Source organism: Paralichthys olivaceus, chromosome 17 (genome assembly GCF_024713975.1).
Source record: "Paralichthys olivaceus isolate ysfri-2021 chromosome 17, ASM2471397v2, whole genome shotgun sequence".
Lineage (NCBI taxonomy): Eukaryota > Metazoa > Chordata > Actinopteri > Pleuronectiformes > Paralichthyidae > Paralichthys > Paralichthys olivaceus.
Window position 1 is genome coordinate 9,019,593 of NC_091109.1, and position 20,884 is coordinate 9,040,476.

A 20,884-nucleotide genomic window follows, 5' to 3' on the forward strand; every position below is an offset into this window, starting at 1 on the left:
CCATGTGTTGTTTGTGAATAACTGGTTTTAAGGGTGAATTTAGATTTAGATTTAATGCTCAGTTTTCAGAATTGCTTTGAAAACAGTTAGTGTGCTTGTTCATTCTCTGTCTGATCCCAGAGATGTTACAATCATATTTATCCCTCCCCTATGATTCTGATACTTAGACTCTGCATATCGACTGATACTAAGTACAGATTCAATATCAGTCTATTAAAAAGGTAAAAGGTATTTTAACCGCTGTTAGCTACTAACTCTGTATGGAAGTGATTGTCATCGTTGTATGGCCTGACTCAGGTTAAACCCTTTGAAATATAAATACATGCAGGTAATGGATGCCATCAAACTTCTTTTATTATCTAGTTTGACTGTGTAATCTGGTGAACCTAACAAGGTTGTCAGTTACCTGACAGTGAAGAAGTGATTTCCGGTAAAAGAAAATTGCAGTTTTATCTGGGTGAAACTAATATACTTTGAAGATGAGTATTGGATCTGTGCATTGATTCACGTATTTTTCACAAATGTTTGGGCTTATTGGATAGATCCCTGTCTTCATGAGGTCATACATCATCTCTGTTTAGCCTAGATATATTTTAAAGATACTTTGTGTGGTTAAGTTGATGGTCAGGGAGCAGGTCTGATAAGAGGCAGAGTCCAAGTTCAAGCTCTTCTTCAGTGAAGCTGCATAAAAGAGGATTTTCCTTCAGTGTCTGTTATTGTCAGTATAAAGTGACAAAGTCATTGACCTAAACATTGACTGCGATTAAAACTGGAATCTGATCGTTGGTTTATGTCTCCAAGCCGCTTCTCAGTTAGAGGTCAATCCAGGAAAGTTACATGCTCCATCTGTTTCATGTTGTTCAGCTCCTCTCTGTGTCTCTGTCCTCCTGTCTCTGTTGCTGTCCTCCTTTATCTTTGTCCTTCTGTCTCCTCTGCTTCTACCTCTACCTCCCTCTATCTCCCAGAGAAAATAAATGGGCACAGTCAGATGATCCTTATCTTTAACTGGAAGCAGCATGAGGATGTGTGCAGCATGGCTCCATTCGAGCAGTGGTAGGAACAGTATTGATGGTTGAGTTACTGTAAGTAAAATAATAGGAGGAGGACACAGGCGGTAAACACACACTACCTTGGGCAGCTTATCTCAGGGATGCAGGGTGACAACACATGATGTAACACCATGATATGATACAGTGCTCCACAATAGATCAGAAGATCAGATTCTACACAATACCATGATATATAAAATAACACATGAATATATATGATTCTGTACAATGTATGTCTGAGTGATCTAATATAGAGTCACTTTAAAGAGTTTTATTTTCTCTCAGGCAACATACAGGCTGTCATAGAATAAAATAATCAGTGTTAAAATCTGTTTGCCTGATCTGATGATGAATAAAAATTGCATCATGGTACAAAACATGAACTGAAGGCAGGAATCAACACCGTCTTAATGGCAACTAGCAGAAGGGAAATGTATTCTTAAATTTCTGATAGCTGTGAAAACGCATAACACTTACATGGCTACATGGCTTGATTGTGTATATTCAGGGTTTCCTACTCAGCTAAATGTAAGTAATTCTGGGAATCTGTTATATAAAACTTTTTTTTTTTCCATTATGATCTTAACAAGATCTTACGAAGTCTTAATAATGTAACTTGTGGAAACCTGCCAAAGCCCTGCATATACTTGTGTTTAATTTGTTAAACAAAGCACCTATAACAACTGGAACATTTGTGATGGTGACATAACCATTCACTGTGAATTCACTGTGGAGTAAGATGAGGCTGATAAATCCCTGCCTTCAGACTGAAGGACTGAAATGAAGAGAAACAAAGCAGAGATATCACCGTGTGTTCCTGCCCACCAGGCTGACACTACAAATAGATGGCTGCCTACTGACGGCAGCATCAACCTCCACGTGGGCGGCAGTGCTCTCTTCCGCCCCCACACATGAATACACACGCGTGCAAACAAATAGAGCACCTGGGGAGGCCTGCCCTCCCACCAGTCAGTCAGATGCTCTCATAACCCTGTACCCATAATCCTTAGCAAACAAAAAGTGTAAACAACCCTGCCGAGTGTACATCTCACATACTTTAATAGTTTTCAAGAACTGTGACTAGTGTATCATATGCCTACTTTGTATTGAAAGGTGGGGGCAGCCATGTTGGCATCAGTGTTGTACATGTCACCTCAGTGGAAAATTAAAGGAAAATCGTGTTTTCTTAAACTCTGACAAGCTCACAATAAAGACCTCAGGCAAGAAGCTATGAAACACTAACAGCTAAAGTGTCCGTTGCATTTTTATTGAAATTCTTTCAAATATCAAACCAACAGTAACAAACCCAATTTATTTCAACCAGAGGATTGAAATATTTGACCAACAAGCAAGAAGTAACCCACCAAAGCTGTTTTTCTCGCATAAAAAAATAATTTTATGTTGTCTCTAGTTTACTGGTCCAAGCTGAGTTTAGAAATGGATGCAGCTGCAGAACCGTGTTTGTGTGTGTTTGTATGCGTGTGTGTGTGTGTGAACTGCTGAACGCACTCTTGCACACAACAACTCTTGCAAATGCATTATTAATGATAAATGATCACAATAAAAATGTACACACACCCTGGCTCGCTCTCAGGTGCTGCACAGGGATAAACATGACAAGAATAAAGGATGTCATGTCTGAATCTCTGGCAACGTCTATAGCAGTCTCAGTAAATAAATAATCTCTCCAGTGTACATATGTTGCTCCCATCAGCTGTGGTTTTGTACCCTGTGAAGCTGTGAGAGTTAAGTGTGATAGATTCAACGGGACAAGTGTTGCTGAACCAGTGTCAACAGCCTGGAGCGAGGGCACAGAGAGAAGGGATGGAAGTGGAGAGGAGGGAGCAAAGCAAGTGGAACAACAGACTGGAGAAGATGATGAACCTCAGTGGGAAGTGGATGGTGCAGACTCTGACACTGCAGAGTTAAGGCTTAACCACACAATCTGCGGCTTAGTCGAAATTTCTGCTAGGGCGATAGAGGAAAATCCTGAGTCACAAAATTTGAGCTGTTTTCACTCACACTTCCTTGTAGCCTCCTCACATGAGACAGGCTGTAAAAAAAAAAAAAAGAACCCTAAGCTTGACAACCTTAATCTGACCAAACCAAACTATCTCTGTGATGGAAGTAGAGACAGTCAAACTGGGCTTTTATTCTGATGCACCCAGTTCGTCTCCACCAGGAAGTTTTTATGTAGTTGCTGTGAACTTGTTTCTGGTTAACAAATTGTCGAACTGTTGGGTGCCTGTGGCCCATTTCTTTCTCTTATTTACATAATTTAAATATACCACAAGTAACAAAGGTGAAACAATGTTTTTCGCTCCAGCCTGGTCATGACAATTCCCAGAATCGGCACCTTGGTGTGTGGAAATTACTGTGGTGAAATCTACCAAATGGTTTGCTGTGTGTTTGGAAGCCATTGTACTTGGCTGCTTTCTTCACAGTGATCGCTCTGTCGAGCCTGGCTACACAGCTCTGGAGTGACAGCCAGCAGAGCTCTGTGACTGTGCGTGTGCATGCGTTTGTGTGTGTGTCTCGGCTTCCTTGTTCTTCCCTCACCACTGAGCTCTCAGCCAGTGTCGGTGACAGTGAAATACATACAGTAGTGGCACTGGCTTCTTCTCTCTTCCGGAACTTCATGTGTGCAGAGTGGAGGCTCATGAGACATTACATCTTACATCCGTGCCTCCCAGCCAGGGGAAATATTAGCTCAGCTGACGAACAAGAAGCAGAGAGTATCCACATCTGCCCACATGTTGCATTTGAGAGGAGGTGAGCAAAGAAGTGTGATAGTTAAGTAATGTATAAATGGTCAAAAAAGCATTTTAAAATGTATAATTAATTCTAAGAATTGGTGCTGCACACTAACCAGTAACAGTCACTTTTCTAAAAACGATGATTCTAATATCCATAAAATCCACCAAAATATAATTAATAGTTTTCATGTATAATTATTTAGCACCCAGTGTATCTTTGAGTAAAAGGTTGCTTTACTTGCTTTGACAGGGCCGTATGGGCTTTACACTTTGCCGGTTCTCTACCAAGCTACCAGGAACATTCATGTAATTACCACAAAAACCTTGTGTGAATGTTGGGCGCTAGACTCTCATGGAGCTGTGGGAGCTGAACAGTGGGAAACATGTTCAGCTCCACTGGGACAAAGAGAGCAGCTATGTCTGCTTACACTTGGACACAAAACAACCGCGAGGACATAAGAGCAGTAACATTAGGTGCTGTGTTTTCTGAAGAAAGGCTGTAGGAGTCTCTGTGGAGTAGGAGTAGTTCAACTCAGCTGGGCGTCCTTTTCAGTACGTTTCAAGCTTATAAAAAAATTGAAATGATGTCTCAACAAAGAGGTCATAAGGAGCAAATAGCCAAGATAAGAATTACCGACCGAAATCAGGTCACAATGTCAACATTAGCTCAATGTGCATTAAATTTGGGATGATAATTCCAATGCTTATTTTGCAATCTTTGTGACCTGCGAGAGTATTAGTTCACAAAAAGTGGGGGAAAAAACATGGACATGTTTGTAGGCTTCTGATGTTGATGTCTACTTACGTTTCGCAGCTCTAGACTTCCTACACTCCCGGTCGCAGCCATGAGATCGAACCTGTCTTTGTTACCTGTCCCTACGTCAAAGCTGGCTACCAAGGGTACCCAGGCTCTCCCTCAGGACCCCGAGGCTCTGGAACTCCCTGCGCCCCACAACTTATTCTTATAGGAAAGCATTTTTAATATGTGATTTGTAACTCTGGTGCTACTGTTGTTTTAATTCCTTCAGCCAGTAGCCAGATTTACCTTCATGGGATCTGTTGGGTTTCTCCGTAAATGTTGTGGTCTCGACCTTAGTATGTCATGATTTGGCACTTAAGATTAACCTGAATTGAATACCTTTATTGTCTATTCATTCCTTTTAGCCATGGATTTTGTAAAGCACTTTGTAACCTTGTTAAGATAAGTGCTATTCAAGTAAAGGGATTATTATTATTACTAATGTTTAAGGGAATGTTGAGCTTTCAAAAGCCTCTGACTGGAGAGAGGCCCCTCGCTAGTGCTGCTGGTTCGTATACTCTGGACGACAAAAGACACAAGGGGGATTAAAAAAAAACTCAGAAAAATGAGGGAAGAGTTTTTAGAGGCAACAGGTGAACGGCCTGCTGGTCACCCAGGCTTGTAGCTGACATCCTGTATTGAGCAAACCACAGGCGTTTAGTTAAACATTAAGGAAGCAGAGAGGTTTACAGGCCCCTGGAGACCTGTGCTGACAACCCAAGCTATTACTGCAATTGAACAGCCATGTCCAGGGACCCTTTTCTGATTTGTGGGCCAGTGTGTGTGTGTGAGAGTTTATGTTCGAACCTCAGTCTTCCCCATGTCACGTGTCCCCCAGCCGGCTGATGGACTGCAGTGGCATGTCCCAGGAGCTGGTAAATTACAGACAAAGATTAGGTAGAGTATTCTGGTTTCTAATCACAACCACTGTTTACTGTCCTGCAACGCCCTGTGGGGAAAGACCGAGAGAGGTATGTCTGGTCATAAATCTCCAGCGACTCTCCTCCTCCACCTTCTCCACTCCATCTTTCTTTTTTTCTTCCATCGCCACTACACTACCTCATTAGCTGCAACCTTGACCTGTCCTGAAGAGAGTGTCGGCAAGCCTGCTGCTGCCGTGGGCTGCTGCTGTGATCGTTGCAAATCCTTTACAATCATGTAACGGTGCTGGAACTGTGTGCTTTGTTTCTACCAAATAGAGATATCTTTTCAATTAATTACTATATAGTGAAAAATACAGGACTCGCTGTCACAAAAACCTGTTGCCCTTCAACTGTAAACTATCTCCCGCCTAATCCACTCCCTTTTCCGCTGCATTTTTGTGTTTGGGGCTGAGATACGACCACTGACAGGAGATTGCTGTAACAAATGCAGAGGTCAAAGGTTCTATAATTCATTCGGTTGTATAATTCATCATCTCCATCTTTTGTGCTGGCAAGTACACTAGAGCCTCTTACAAGATAACAAGTAGACCTGAGTCTTATCGCTTTCCTTGCCTCAGTTTTTCCTTTCTCTTTATCATCCTGTATTTTTTCCCCTTTTCCTTCTCCACCGTTTACTGCATCTTCTTTAATCTCTGTATTTACCTACTCTTTTAAATTCCTCTTTCCCTCTCTCCCCCTTTGCTTTGTTTCTTGACTGCATCTCACCTCTTTCCCTCTCTTGTACCCCATCACCTCATTGTCTCTTTCACCCTCCGCTGTCTGCCTGCACGTCCTCCCCATCTCATTCCACTCTCTTCACCGTTCCCCATGTAGCCTCTGTTTACCTTCCAGCTGATAATAAGCCAGGCAGTACACATGGATGTGTTTGTGGCCCCGGGGGCCGGCAGAACGTCCCTGTCTAGCACAGTGTGACTTACATAAGGAACTGAAAGAAAGTGACAACAATGACCTCAAATGGCTCCAGGAGGCTGACTCGAGATTGAGGGCGGGAGACGGTCGTTCGCTTTACTGACAGCTGATGTGCATGCAGCATTAGGACATGGACACGTTCTGCTCTGATTTACTTGGGCTGCATGTCTTGAAGAACTTAGACATTAGTAGATCAGTTTTGTACATAGATTCAGTGCTAGTGCTTGTTACTGTGTATTTTTTCAATAGAAGAAACATGTTATCAAGGTGATGATGCTCATATTGGCTCAAAAATCTTCTAGGACAAAGGTCAGGCAGAGGAGGGAGTAGAAGGATTTCATAGACATATCTTTGTAACATCATCATCATCATCAGGTTGTTCAACGTAATGGAATTGGTGTAAATCAGTTACACACTATTTTCATGCCTCTGTGCCAGCAATAGCCAGTTGCGAGAGGCCTTATGACTTTACATCAACGTGGTAAAGACTCATTGATATTTACAAAGTCAAATATCATTCACCAGGACCAATTAAACTATTTCTCAGTGGTAAATTCTTGTGTTGTAGCAGCTAAGAAGGGACCTGATCCACCGTCTCTATCTGCTGATGTGTTATTCATGTGACAGATTTGCAGCAGATAAGTGTGCCCCTTTAGCAGGAATCACAATGAATAAGTGATGCTCTTCTTCATTCCTGACGCATCTCTCTCTGTGATGAGAACAGCGGGGAAGGGTAAAACTGAAAAGAGATGACAGCGGGGATCTGAGGGACAACCTTCAAATTCAAAGTTTTCGGTCCTATTTTTAGCCTTTGACCACCACAAGTCAAAACTCTCACTGAAAAAGAATTTTTTTTGCCAGTGTCTGGTGTCTTTAAATGTGTAATGCCAAAAAACCGCGACCACAGTTTGTCAAAAGTTTTTATCTATGACAGGGAGGAAAAACAAGTTGAATGATTCACAGCAGTGACATTTTTCACATGTGGCACTGGAGTCAAATTCCCAGCTTCCCTCAGACAACCAGTGTGCCATTATAAATAAGACAAGACATAGTTGTCTAACCCTAATGGTACACCCATGTGTTTCTCCACAATGATGATGAGCTTTCTCTGCTCTGTCAGGGAATTCACATGGTGCGTAAATTATTATTGGATTATCTACACTCATACACGCACATTCACATGTTTGGATTCATTGTGGGGATTGTACACGGATCATTTCATGTTCTAACCATGAACTAAGCTGGAACCTTTCTCACAAAGGCTCCTGTTTATTTAAATCACCCAGAACAAAGCTCAGCAGACTTGGCTTTATTTTGAAGGAACCACTGTTGCACTGCCAACTTGAACAGGTGCAACCTGACAAGCTGTGAGGTGACAGAAAATTACCCAGAACTAACCAACACTTTGACTCATCTTTTCATGCTGCAAAACACATTTTTGCTGTTGAGCACTGCACTGACAGACCTGCTCTATCTTTGCTTTTTTTCCCTGTCTGTTTCTAGGTAACGATTTGTTCCTGGTAGCGGTCCACGAGCTTGGTCACGCTCTGGGCCTCGAGCACTCCAATGATCCCACGGCCATCATGGCTCCTTTCTACCAGTACATGGACACTGACAACTTCAAACTGCCCATGGACGACCTGCTGGGCATCCAGAAGATTTATGGTAAGTCTTTGTGGCTTAATGCAGATGTCAGGACCCAGCTCGTAAGAGCAAAGGGAAGCAACATAAAACAAAATGTTTTCGGTCAAATAAACGATCAAGTTTTAGTACTAAACAAACTACCAGTAAAAGAGGAAAGAGATGTGGTTTAAAACAATAAAACACATATGACCAGCCTTGGCCTGCAGCCGTGACAGTGATGTGAATATCAGTCTGGCCACGGTCCTCTCAAGAGTAATCTGAATTACTAACACTGGTACGACCTGATGATCCCACGGTGACTGCTGGAAATAAGATGATGTTTGCATGCTTCAGTGACTCTCACACCAGGTACACTCATTATTAACTATTAATCAGATGAACAGTTAGAATATGTGTACATAGAGTCAAGCTGTCTGCTATGCTGAGGACTGAGGTAGGCCTGGCCACTGAACATGCACACAGTACACCCTCATGTGCATCTTGTTAATGAATAGAAAACCCTGTGTACACACGTGCTGCTTGTGGTGTTCCAGTGTTGTTGGTGTGTTGTGAAGATACCCATCAGTTTTCCATTTACTATTTCAATTTTCACGCTGTGGTCCCAACATCAGTTTGACATTAAGTTTGGAAACAGTGATAATATTGCCCCTCACAGCTACGGGGCTGTAAACCAGTCGCACTCTGCTGAGATGACTCTGGTCCACATTAACACAACAGCCTGCCATCTGCTTACATGGTCAGGGTTTGTCCCTGAGGGAGTGGCAGACCTGGGCGAACTATTAAATTGCTGCTTCCTCCCTCCCTCCTCCTCGCTGTTGTACCCAGAGTTGAAGGACAGGATTAGCGGTGGCAGGGAAGTCTTTTCATATTAAAGTATTAATCTACATGACATGTGGTGATATGATTTAATTATCTCTGATGTCCGTCCATAGTATAAATTAATAGTAAACTAGACCTTCATTTCAAATCTCATTCAATTCACAGGGATCTCGTTTTAGTCGTCAGTCCATCCATGGCTACACTGCATACAGGAGCTGATCCAGACACTCTAAATGGGACAGTTTGGATGGAGGAAAAATAGAAGCATCTGTGGCTGTCATTACAACAGCACGTTGGATGAGATGTTATTCTCATCATGGCTTTGATTTTCCTTCTTGGTTTGGTTCCTAAACCGACCTGCATGTTGGTGATAGCATGTCTGTAGAATATACAGTACAGTACAACCAATATGGATTTATTTGGCCAGATACTTTTATTTAGGAGTAAAAAATTGGGTCACCGGTTGTTTGATCCAAGCTTCAAATCGGCAAAGAAACACTGAGCTATGGTGAAAGACAAATGTTGTTGCATTCTGATTGGTCAGATATAAAGCGAAGCCTTGGATCGACCTTGGTCCAAAAAATAGAATCACTCAGTGAAATTCCGTTACTGATGTGAAAACTCGCATTGACTGAAAACAGATCTAAAATAACTTTAACGTGCAAAATCACCACAGAAAAAAAGGCCCTCGGTCTGTTGTCATGGTTACTTATCATGTTGTTGTTTGTGTGAGTGTGCGAGTGCATGTTTGCTACATGTCCAGCTGTGGGTTTGATTACATAACTGCAATCTGGGGCGTTTCCCCCCCCGATCGACTTGTTCAACTAATTTGTTGGTTTATCTTTTGAGTGCTTACTATAGATCTACTCCACTGGTGCCTCGTTCAGTTTCTTAATCCTCTTCGTTCGCTGGCATGTTGAATCATTTATCACATCTGGTTACAGCAGACTTTTATTTACCGTCTGTACCCCATGGTTACTCATTGATACTTTTCATGAGGTATGTGGGGGGGCTTGTTTGTCACGTTTTCATCTTTCATACCACCGTCTTGTAGTCGTTTATCTGGTGGCCCCAGTCAACACATGGCAGCTCCCATCGTCGTCTTTACACTTTCTCTGTCATATTCACGCGTTGTCAATTATTCATATGCACAACTAGCTCGCTCGCCCTGCCTCTAGCTCTCCTTCTCTCATGTAATGCATGAATGTTAAATGACACCAGGGCATGTCTGCACAGAACACTTTATTTTTACCTCACTGTGTACATTTACAGCACATTATGAATACCTTTCTGTTCATCTTAACGTATTGTTTTCTGCTGATAAGTCCTCCCAAGAGAGTCAGAAATAAAAATCTGACATTATTTTTTTTTTTATCTCACTTCCTCCAGGGCCTCCCGATAAGATTCCCCAGCCCACTAAGCCTTTGCCGACAGCGCCCCCTCCCCGCTCTCATCTTCCCTCAGACCCACGTAAGCCAGACAGGCAGACGCGACCTCCGAGGCTGCCACCAGGAGACAGGCCATCCCACCCCAATGCTAAACCCAACATCTGCGATGGCGGCTTCAACACGCTGGCCATCCTCAGGAGAGAGATGTTCGTCTTCAAGGTGAGAGTCTGTGATTTGGAACAAACACATTTACTTCTGGAGCTTTTAAACCCTGGAGCCATTTTACCAATAGCCAGGAAATCTGAGAAGTGTGATACCACATGCAAGAGCTGCTCTGGAGAACTCTTGGTAGTTTCATAATATTTTGAAACCAACAACATATACCTGAGGAGATTTCTGGCTATAGAATATAACTAATCTGCTGATGAATGCAACAAAAGAACATCCCATCCCTGGATTCAGACCAGTGCAAATGGCCTGTAGGTCTGGAAACGCCCTGTGGAGAGAGAGCTGCAGCTGACAGTAGCTGAATGTGGTATAAGTTTTTTCAGAACTTGGAGGATTACCTAAATATACAGAGAACGGGAGCTTTTCTGATAATCTGCTTCATGTTTATTGCGGTATGTGCATAGTGTGGAGAAAAGCTTACTTGGATGAAATGTAAGCTATTACACCTTAGTAGAAAAGTTGGCTGGAGAGAAAACTGAAACTCTGGTTATAGCTTGTAGAAATATTATCTTAAATATTTATTATCCCTGTGTATTTTATTGCATAATTATAGAAACCATTATGTCTAAGAGGAGCTTTTTCCAGGTTACTTGAGGCCAATTTAGAATGAACTTTGGACAAAGCGGTGTTTTACTAAGTACAAGTGCAGTGCTGCAGTTTTCCTTTCTTCCAACACACTGCCTGGTTTTCAGAAAAAGACAAAAAACACACATCTCCCTTAATGCATCTTTATCCTTGGTCTAAGCTTGTGAGTACAAGACCTTGGCAACATGCAGAAAGGAACAGAGAGAAACCTGGGGGCAGCACAAAGCGATCCTATGTTCTCCACAGAGAGGAGAAAGAGTGCCTCTGATGCTTCATGTGAGTGTGGCTGTATTTTCTCTAAGGAGATATAAATAGACTGTTTTCATTGGTTAAATAAGAAGCTTGTGGAGCTCGGGGGGAAAAACCCTTTCTGTCCTCTCTGCCTCCACCAGCACTGCCACCAGTGTGCTGGGAGCCAGAGCTGCTACCTGTGGGGGTACTTAACTCAAGCTTTTTTCAGACATGAGGTATGGAAAATTGCATCCGGGCTTTGCCTTTCACACAGGAAGAAAGCAGCAGGAGAGGGTCGTTCACAACAACAGGAGAATGTCCGGAGCATTCAAGCAAGAGGTGGCTCCTGGGTAGAGCATGCAGGAGGCAGGACATGATGTATTAATTCCACTGTGGAAGTCACACCGGTGTCCTTTCTTAGCACCAAAAGCTCTTAAATTTCGTTGTCTTTCCAAGTTCACATCTCTGGGCAGCTTTTTTCTGTATGGCACCATACACACATTTTTTTCAGGCGTTTTCTTGCTATATTCTCAATCAGACATTCTCTGGATATTGCGTTAGAGGGCTGGCAGGAAGAACTCTTAATAATATCCGGAGCAACTAACTCAGACTTTTGCGTTGTAACATACAGCAGTTAGTAACTGATGTAATTTTTTTTTTATTGAATCATCTCTGCAGCAGCTGTTGCACAGACAATCGTTTATGTTGAAGGAACTGTTTTGTCGATCATAAAAAGTGCCTGAGATCGTACCACAATAAGCTTCTCTGACAGTATCTGAAACCTTCAAACCGACAAGAATTAAAAGTGTTAATATTAATATGAAACAAGAAAGATAAAACAGTAGAGGTTCTAATAGGAGGCTAAATGAGCAGGAGTGCCTGCAAAAGCTTGTGGCTCCATCAGTTTGGAGGCTTTGATGAATGCTGGTCTCTTCTGACATTTTTGTAGAAGCTTTGTCTCCCACTCGGCCAAAGGTGGGTGGATGCGAGGGAACACATCTAAGTGCTGTAAATTCACTGCGTTCACATCGTTAGGACCACCAGTAACATCAGGACTAATGATTTCCTCGCCTTTTAGCATCATCCACGTCTCAGCTAGTGAATCAAGTGTGGTTAGTGAAGTGAAATCAAGAAGGAATCACTGGTTTGACTTGGATTCACTCGGTGAGTGTGTTTCACATGAGGAGCAGGTGGTCCTAATATTTCTTGCCTCGCAGTGTGAGCTGTGCCAGTTTTCTCCAACAACACAGAGGTTTCATCTTGATGCGTCCGTCTCTGGAATCACAATTAGTGACACAGGGCTGGATTTACGTTCTTTGGAGCTCACCAAGGTTAATGCACGATTGAGAGGACTGGTTGAATGGTGGCTGCCTGGAGGATTTACAGCTCCTTATTTCAAATTCATTTGAGTTTTAGTCTCCTGTTACTGTTGTTTATGAGGATGATTTCCACTTTCCTTTTTGTTGGATTAATTGTCGGCTTGGTTACATCAACTGCAGGTCTTTTTGTCCTGCACGACTTGGCTACACTCACCATCCTCACTTAATTGTTTTGGAAGAGTCAAGTCTAGTCGATGCCAAGTGATTACAGCAGACATCTCAGCAGTCGGAGAGCCCTAAGGTCCACAGGTGGTCCAGCAATGTAAAGTAGGGGGGTTTATCTGGTCGAACACAATGGGAACGTCGAGGCCAAGTTTGTTGGACCTTTCTGCGGTTTGTTTGGCTCAGCTTTTATTCGTGTTACTAGATTCATGGAATCATTTTGAGTGAAGACTATTTTGGTCAGTTCCTTTTAATTGTTAACAGAAGAGGCAACATTTACACTTCATCTACAACATTGACCTCTGTTCAGTTTTCTGCCATTGAAAGTACATCAGAGTGTGCAGATGTGTAGAGTGCAGCTCAGGCCACACTTTTCTGTCCGAACCCATGCGAGGCCAGGAGTAAGACTATCAGAGCCTGATCTTTTTTTCTGTGGCCGAACCCAACTTGAGCCTGATGCAGTAAATATAAGCTGTATTATGTAATACAGGTAGATTTGAAGGTTTTAGTCAATGCATTAACGAGAAGGAAAGCTGCACGGGACACTGTACAGCTAACTTCAGTGATTAAAGGAGGTGAAAGGTTAATGCTTTACTCTTTATTACTTAAGTTGAATAGGCAATGAATGACTAATTTAGAATTCAGGCTACTTTAACTCAATCAAGTATAAAAATGGAGTCCGAGCAATGCCGTCTGAACAGAGCCACCACAGAAGTTGGCGTCACGAGGTCAACACTGAGAAGAGCCTGATTTATAAGAGGCAGTAGATCTAAAGAGCTGGGCAGGGAGTCACGCTGCTTAAGGTGGTGGTTTTTACAGCGGCTCGTTTTTCTCCCTCAGTGAGGCGACAGAGGGTCAGTGGAAGTTCACAGAGGACCGTGTGCAGCTGTTTGGATCCAGTGTCACCAGTAAATGTCCCACTAAAACTACGCAGCTACCATTTTTACGATTGTGGCCACATCAGGTTCAACTTTTTGGGAACCCACAAACCAAAGTATATACATGTGTGGATAACCAGGTTTCACCAAGGATCTGCTCATTTCCTATCATGCTTTAAGCACTGTACAATATGGATGCAAAGTTTGAGGCAATTTGTCAGTTTACATAGTTGGATCATTAAAATAGGGCCGACCCTTAATATTGTCTTATTGAACAATGGTTTGGAAAATCAGTGAAGAGACAATTATAAGAAGAGAAATTAAGAAAGAACGTATAAATGTTTCACAAAACATTTCTGGAACCCCTTGAGGGAATTCATTCAAATTTGGTACAAATGTTCACTTGGACTCAAAGGTGAAGTGACAGGTCTTCGGTGGACGCAGTCACAGTGACCTCAGTTTCTTTTGAATGTGATATACTTATGACAACATTCACTTAGAACTGAGGATGATCTGATTAGAATTGAGTGGTTTCCATTGATGTCTGCATCATTTACAGCCATTTAAAGCCCATTAAATACATATATGTCCTCTGTGTGAAAGAGTAAAGGAACATGTTAAGGGATGGTTTTTCCCACTGTCAGGATGAATGATTAAAAATAAGAGATCACTGCAGCTTTAATGTAACAGTGACTAATTATGATGCATGCCTCTCCTGCTCCAAGCTGCACAGCTCTGCACTGCAGTCTGGTACAATAGATACAAAACCACCTCCCCCTCATCGGTCCATGACAGTCATGTGGACAGATTTAGAGCAGGGGACTGTGGGACGCCGCAGGGGACTTTGGGACGCTGCAGGGTCCCTTACTGTTCGGAACGACCACTTGGTCACTGATGTTGGAGACACACTTTTGAATTCAACTTCCCTTAATGAGAACACAGTGGTCAAAGGAGCAGTAAGCTGTCCACCCCTCTTAGTGTCTCTGTCCCGGCGAAGAGCGAGACGGACATGGTGTATGAGAGCACGTTCAACGGCACAAGTTTGTGACTTTCAAGTCAAGTTCACCTAAAATAAGTTCACAAATGTCAGAAATTGAGAGAAAGAAAGGGTGAATGATGTTAGATATAGAGATCAATACAGCTCTTATGTCTGAAAGCCACAGTCAGGAGGTGATTAGCATAGCTTAGCATAGGCAGGACCTCTTAATTTTAACCAGCCAGTTTTATATGTCATTTTGTATAATCCTGAACACACAGTTAACATCTCACAGATGCCTTCATATTTACCAAGGTATCGATCTTTTCCTGTACCTCTCAGAAACCATGTGGAATAAAGGAGCCATGATGAAACTGTGCCTCACTCTCTCTGTGGACACATCTTTCAAATTCAGTCTGCTACACATCTTCACTTTTAAGTTTTCTTGTAGCTCTACAGTTAATACCGCCCAGGATCATGTGACTAATGACTGTATGACAGATAATCAATCACAATGTGCACAGTTTTTAGTTGTCTCCCTCAAGATTCATTTGATTGTTTTTATTGGCGCTCTGAGGCATTTAGTGTGAATTGTGTTTTAATTACAGCACCAGTGTTTTCTAATTTATCAAAATTCCATCATGACACAAAAGTGAAGAAACGTATCATCTGGCTTCTTGATATGTTCTGTGTTCTCTCAATACATCGGCTACTTTTTTATTGTTACCATATTTATTGCACAACAAGGGTGGCTTTGGCTTAGAGTGGGTCTAATCCCCAGCACTGCCAGTCTGCATTCTGAAAAGTCCTTGGGCAAGATACACTGCTGACAAATAGCACTGTATTGAAGTGCTGTATAAATGTGTGAATGGATAAAGCGCTTTGAGCAGTTAATAAGACGCTTTATAAATACTGTCAATTTACAACAGAGATCAACAGCCATCTATAGTCATTGGTACATGTGTTTCCTCACCTTTCCTATACTTTCTTCTGCAGAGGACTTGCTCGCCTTTATTGTACAAGACGTTCTCCTGGGAGCGTCCCCTCTTTAAACACAGCGGCAGAGGCGTTGCCAACACACTCTATGCTCCACCTGCATGGAAGTGAACAATAATGCATAACAGAAAGAAACAGCTGCAGCTTCAGAAGCTGCATCACTTTTCATTACTGTAGTGGCTGCATTTCAAGGTCGTGCCTGATTAAGTTTGGACGAGTCTAGTTGCAGTTGCTTGTGCAAAGACACCACTACACAACTGTGCACGTGCTAAAAGACGTAAAACAGATATTCTGCAGTTATTTTCCTCAGTGGAAAAAAAGGATTTTCTTTGGCCAGAAATGATGGTAAACTCTGATCTCAGGGTTCCGGCTGTGAATTATTTACACCTGCGCTCTGCTCCCAGTCCAGCTAATTGTGTTCTGCACATTAACTGAGTGAGAGGTCAGCAGCACGGTCAGCCTAGCACCACTGTCCATCATATTCACAGCAGCAGATGCTTGCACAGGGCTGACCTGGACGCTGCTGATGACAACACTTTAGGTTTAACCACAGAGCTACAGCTGGGCCAGACCTCCATTTAAAAAAGAAAAGACACCTGTTTTTAGTTGCCTCGGTTCTGTTGGAATATCATACATAATAAAATAATTTTTGAAGGTAAAAGGTAACAGAAACAGGTCTATCTTCCTTTGTGAACAGCCCTGTGCTGCTTAAGAACATTTCAAAGAAATGCTTTGCTTTGCTTCCTCACCAAAAAAAACCAACGTTTTCCTCAATTGGCTTCTTGTTTGTAGTTTGAAGTGGAATTTGTAGAGGGTCACTAGTCCAGGTCCCAGCCTTGTAAAGCTTTTTATTTCATTGAAGTGATGAGAAGACACCACATCATCTGTCTTTAATTCAGGGTAAACACATCGTAGCTCAACCTGAAGTAGTTTCAAAGATGCTCAGTGTTTAGGAACATACACACATGATACTGTATGAAAATGATCAGTAGTAAAATATAAAAGTCAGATTATGAAACAATGGCAGGGAGGTAAAAAACCCCGCTGAGATTTTCCGAGGACTGAGAAGAAGACGTGTTCAACTCTGTTTAGTTTATTAATATTGAACATATTGCACCAGATTCGAGACTGCACTTTCTCCGACTCTTAACAATACACATGCCAAGTGTGAAGCCGATAAGATGAGCGGTTCTTGAGATTTGTGAGCCACAGACAGGCTGAAAGAGATTTCTGGAATTGGTAGATAGAGGAGCAACAATAGTTTCTTTCTCCCTGCGACCCCCGACCCCCATGGGCCCATGCACCTGTGCCTGGTTTGTTGGATGATCCATCTGTTGCCTTTATGTTTGTTTAAAGGGTTTTGCAATATATTTCTGCAATTGTCTTTGAGTGGCGCTGCCGTGTTCTCACGTCTTGATCCATGTACCTGTTTATTAAAATCTCTAAGTGAAACGTTTCATCCCATAATTCATCTGTTGCTTATCAGCTCAGCATGTGTCGCTCCAGTCATGTGTCGCTCAGCATTAACACAACTCTCAGTTCAGGTCAGCCGGGCAGCTCCTGTAGTGTTTGGCTGCACATTCCTTTAGAGAGTGTGGTAATTCAGCCACATTGCTCTGAGTGCATTATCGTACACCATAAGACAGCATGCATGACAGACCCAGCACCGCCAGTTCTCTCAGAGCAGAGAACATGAACAAGCTAAGTAAAGTACTTCCAGCCTCAGCTAAGACCAAACCTATTGTGCTTATTCTAGATGTTCCTGCGTCTGCACAGCGGCGCCTGAAATGTTCCTCTGGTGAAGCCTGCTCGCCCGAGCTTTATTTTCAGAGTGGGAGTGGGATGGCAGGGCGGGAGAGAGAACATTTTCTCTTATATAAAGTCAAAAGGATTTTAAATGGGTTGGATTTCACAGCTTGATCTGTTTTCAATTACTGGGCCAGGAGAAAATGCTGAACAATTGAAATCTATGGAGGTAGCATGTATAGAGCGAGTGAGGGTGAGCAAGAGAGGAGGAATTGGTATGAAAGACGAGGGGAAATGAAAAGAAAGAGGAGGAAGAGTCCAGGGAGAGTGAGGAGTCCCAGAGAAACAATTGGATTAGACAGAGAGAGAAGGAGGGCAGTTTGATAAATGGGCTGTTTATTTAGCTTTCACAGTGAATGAGGCAGCGTGTGATGATGTGTTGTCTCCCCCTCTCTCCGGCCCTGCATCCCTGGCTATGAGCTCAGGCTTTTTGGCTACGGACGTTCTGTGCGCTCAATTGGCCGTTCATTGCCAAAGGGTGGGACATCTCTCTGAGTCCTAATGGCTTTCACAGCTGGGTCTCCCCCCAGCCCCCCTATGTCATCAAGTTTCATCCAACATCAAAAAGACACACCTTCCGCTTGGCCGCGCTCACGCTTGCCCTCTCCCCACCCTGAAGGAAATCAGAGACTCTTGGCTTCTCATAAAGCTCCTGGCTATCACTTTGCCCCCATCACTTGATGGTTTTCCTCACTTAACCGTTCTCATGGATCTTCGTGCGTAGCGACGGTCGCACAGGCTTTCCAGGCAACCGGAGAAAGTATATGTGGTTTTGTTGTAAGAGAGCAAGAAGCTGGCCTGAGTTCACCGGTATCAGATGTTATAAGCTGCTGCCAACTGTGCTACATTGTCCAGAGTTCATTGTATGAGTTCCTCTGCCTCAGGGCAGTGTGTGTTGTTTGGTGTCAGAAAACTCTGAAATATTAAAAAAACTCTAACCTAAGGAACTTTTTATACAAACTCACGTAATTTACCGACACACTGACTGTAAAGGTATGAACTCACACAACCAAGTTGTTTTTTAGTTTGTGTGAATTTGTGCAGAGTTACTCTAAATCCTTAAATATTGAGGTACATGTATTTCAAACTGCCTTGTACTTCTACTTCCCTACATATATTTGCAGCTTTAGTCACTAGTTACTTTTAGACTATGTCCCACTGGACTAAGTATCAGCTGTGCTTCCTCTGTTCTCTTCCAGGACCACTGGTTTTGGCGGGTGAGAGATAACTCTGTGATGCCGGGGTACCCAATGCTCATCAGTTTCTTCTGGAGGGGCCTGCCACCCAAGATAGACGCCGTCTACGAGAACAGCGAGGGCAAGTTTGTCTTCTTCAAAGGTAAGATCACGTAGCTCTGTGAAGCTCTTTTCATTAGAAGCACGTCAATAAGCTTTGATTCGTCTTCATCCTGCAGATTTGAAATCGCAAACCAAATACGTGGCCACACCATCCTGCTTTCCATTATCCTCTCAGCTCATTCAGCTCTTATATTATTCATCCACAAGAATTCCTCACATGGCTGTTCACATGGCTGTTCACATGGCTGCGGTTTTGTCGGCTTGTATGGCACATGCCTTTTTAGTATTCCACACACATTTTCCATATGTGTGCCTGACCTCAGAAACAAAGAGGGTTTTCATCTTGAATGTATGTAATCGTGCTCACTCACACAGAGTGGCCTTGATCTTATTTGGGTGAGTTCAGTGTAAATCTGTGGAAGATTACAGTGTTGTACTGCCGCAGTCTGATTCTGATATTTAATAATACTGATGTCAACGTTACTGCTGCAGGTAAATATAATACATTTTATTTTGTCAATAACTGTAGCTAAACATAATTAGCATGCATAGCTAGGGATGGGTATCAAGAAACAGCACTAAATTGGTACCAGTTCTTCATTGAACAGTACAGAAATATTGATAAGCCTCTGAACAAACAGTGTTGCTATTGATATATATGTCAATCAATTTCCTGATGACAAAATTGCCAGTATCAGGTGATTAGGTTTGACAATGTGCCGCATTCAGTACTCTAAAGTCATCCCGATGGACAAGGTACTTCGTTAAGTTGCTCCTTCCCTCATATACAGGAATCTCAGGAAACAATTTAACTTCTGAATAATGGTAGTAAAATATCTGTTCTACATCTTTTCATGTCATGTTTTTATTTTTGCATCAAATTATAAAGTAGTATCATTAAGATTAACCATAAGCTGTATCGCTATTGGTATCGGTAAAATCAGAATGATACCCATCTCTATGCTTAGATTTTGGAGATGTCGTCACCAGTTACAGTCTGTGCTTGAAGATCTCTGATTCAGATTTTTCTACCGTTTGTGAAATGATCTGTCCGCACATTCTAATCTAGACTAAACTGAGATTTAAAGCTAATTATTTAATTAACTTGAAAGAAGCAGCGCACAAACATCTCAATCTTGTAAACTCATATTTACATACCCTCCAGAGGAAGAAGCAGAGAAAAGGAGTTTATGTGTGCGTGAAAGGAGACGTAGGTAAGCAAACAAAGTCTGCTGGGACAAAAACTACAAATCTTCACTCAAACAAGTTTCTATTTTCATCTCCAAACAATTCCTGGAAATGCAGACTATTGGTCCCCGTGCACGCCACCAGCTTGCATTTCTCCGCCTGCTCTGTCTTCTTGGGCTGGGGTGGCACAGATCTAGAAAAAAACTGAAACAACAGAATGCCATTCCTCATCGCACCACTGATTTCCCAGAAGGCCTAATTCCGTCCACTGACCCCATTTGGAGTAAAAAATTAGGAAGAAAATCGGTCAGGAGATAAAATGCAGCAACGCCGAAGGTCCTTGTTCAAGCAGGCATTTTGCATACGGACTAACGGCTCCTGGTCGGACGACTGCTGCTCAAATAAAGGCACAGAAGGAAGCTTCTGAGTCTTCAAGTAACAGCTGAGACTCTGACTGACTTTGTGCCGTTCAGGCTTCACAGAGCAGGTCAGTGAGCAGACATTAGAAATAGATTCAGCATGTGTTCCTCCAGTGCAGCCTGGTGCCAGTATTCAGTCAGTCCTCTCACCATCCCAGTTTATGTGCACATATGTCAGTATTGGTGTATTGCAGCAGCAGTAGTTAACAGAGTTCAGCACAGAAGAGCAAAAGTATGTTAACACATACAGTGTCAGTACTGTAACAGTGAAACAAGTGTAACATCTCCTGACCCCCTCAGGCACTGTCAGACAAACAAAGCTCACAGTGACAACAGGAGCAGATTTACCTCCTGAAATACTCAGTGGAAGTGGGCACGATGGCTCCCGGATTTCACACATAGTTTACCTAACAGACAATTGTTAGTGTTT

General features: G+C 42.6%; 1 protein-coding gene across 2 annotated transcripts in view; it reads left to right on the top strand.

Moving 5' to 3' along the window:
- Positions 1–20,884, top strand: part of LOC109629527 (matrix metalloproteinase-16-like) — a 62,196-nt gene that overhangs the window by 32,304 nt on the left and 9,008 nt on the right. For both annotated transcript variants that reach the window (XM_069512792.1, XM_069512791.1), the window contains 3 exons: positions 7,961–8,122; positions 10,310–10,527; positions 18,749–18,887. In XM_069512792.1, the coding sequence (XP_069368893.1) occupies positions 7,961–8,122; positions 10,310–10,527; positions 18,749–18,887 (519 nt within the window). The remainder of the gene's footprint in view (positions 1–7,960; positions 8,123–10,309; positions 10,528–18,748; positions 18,888–20,884) is intronic.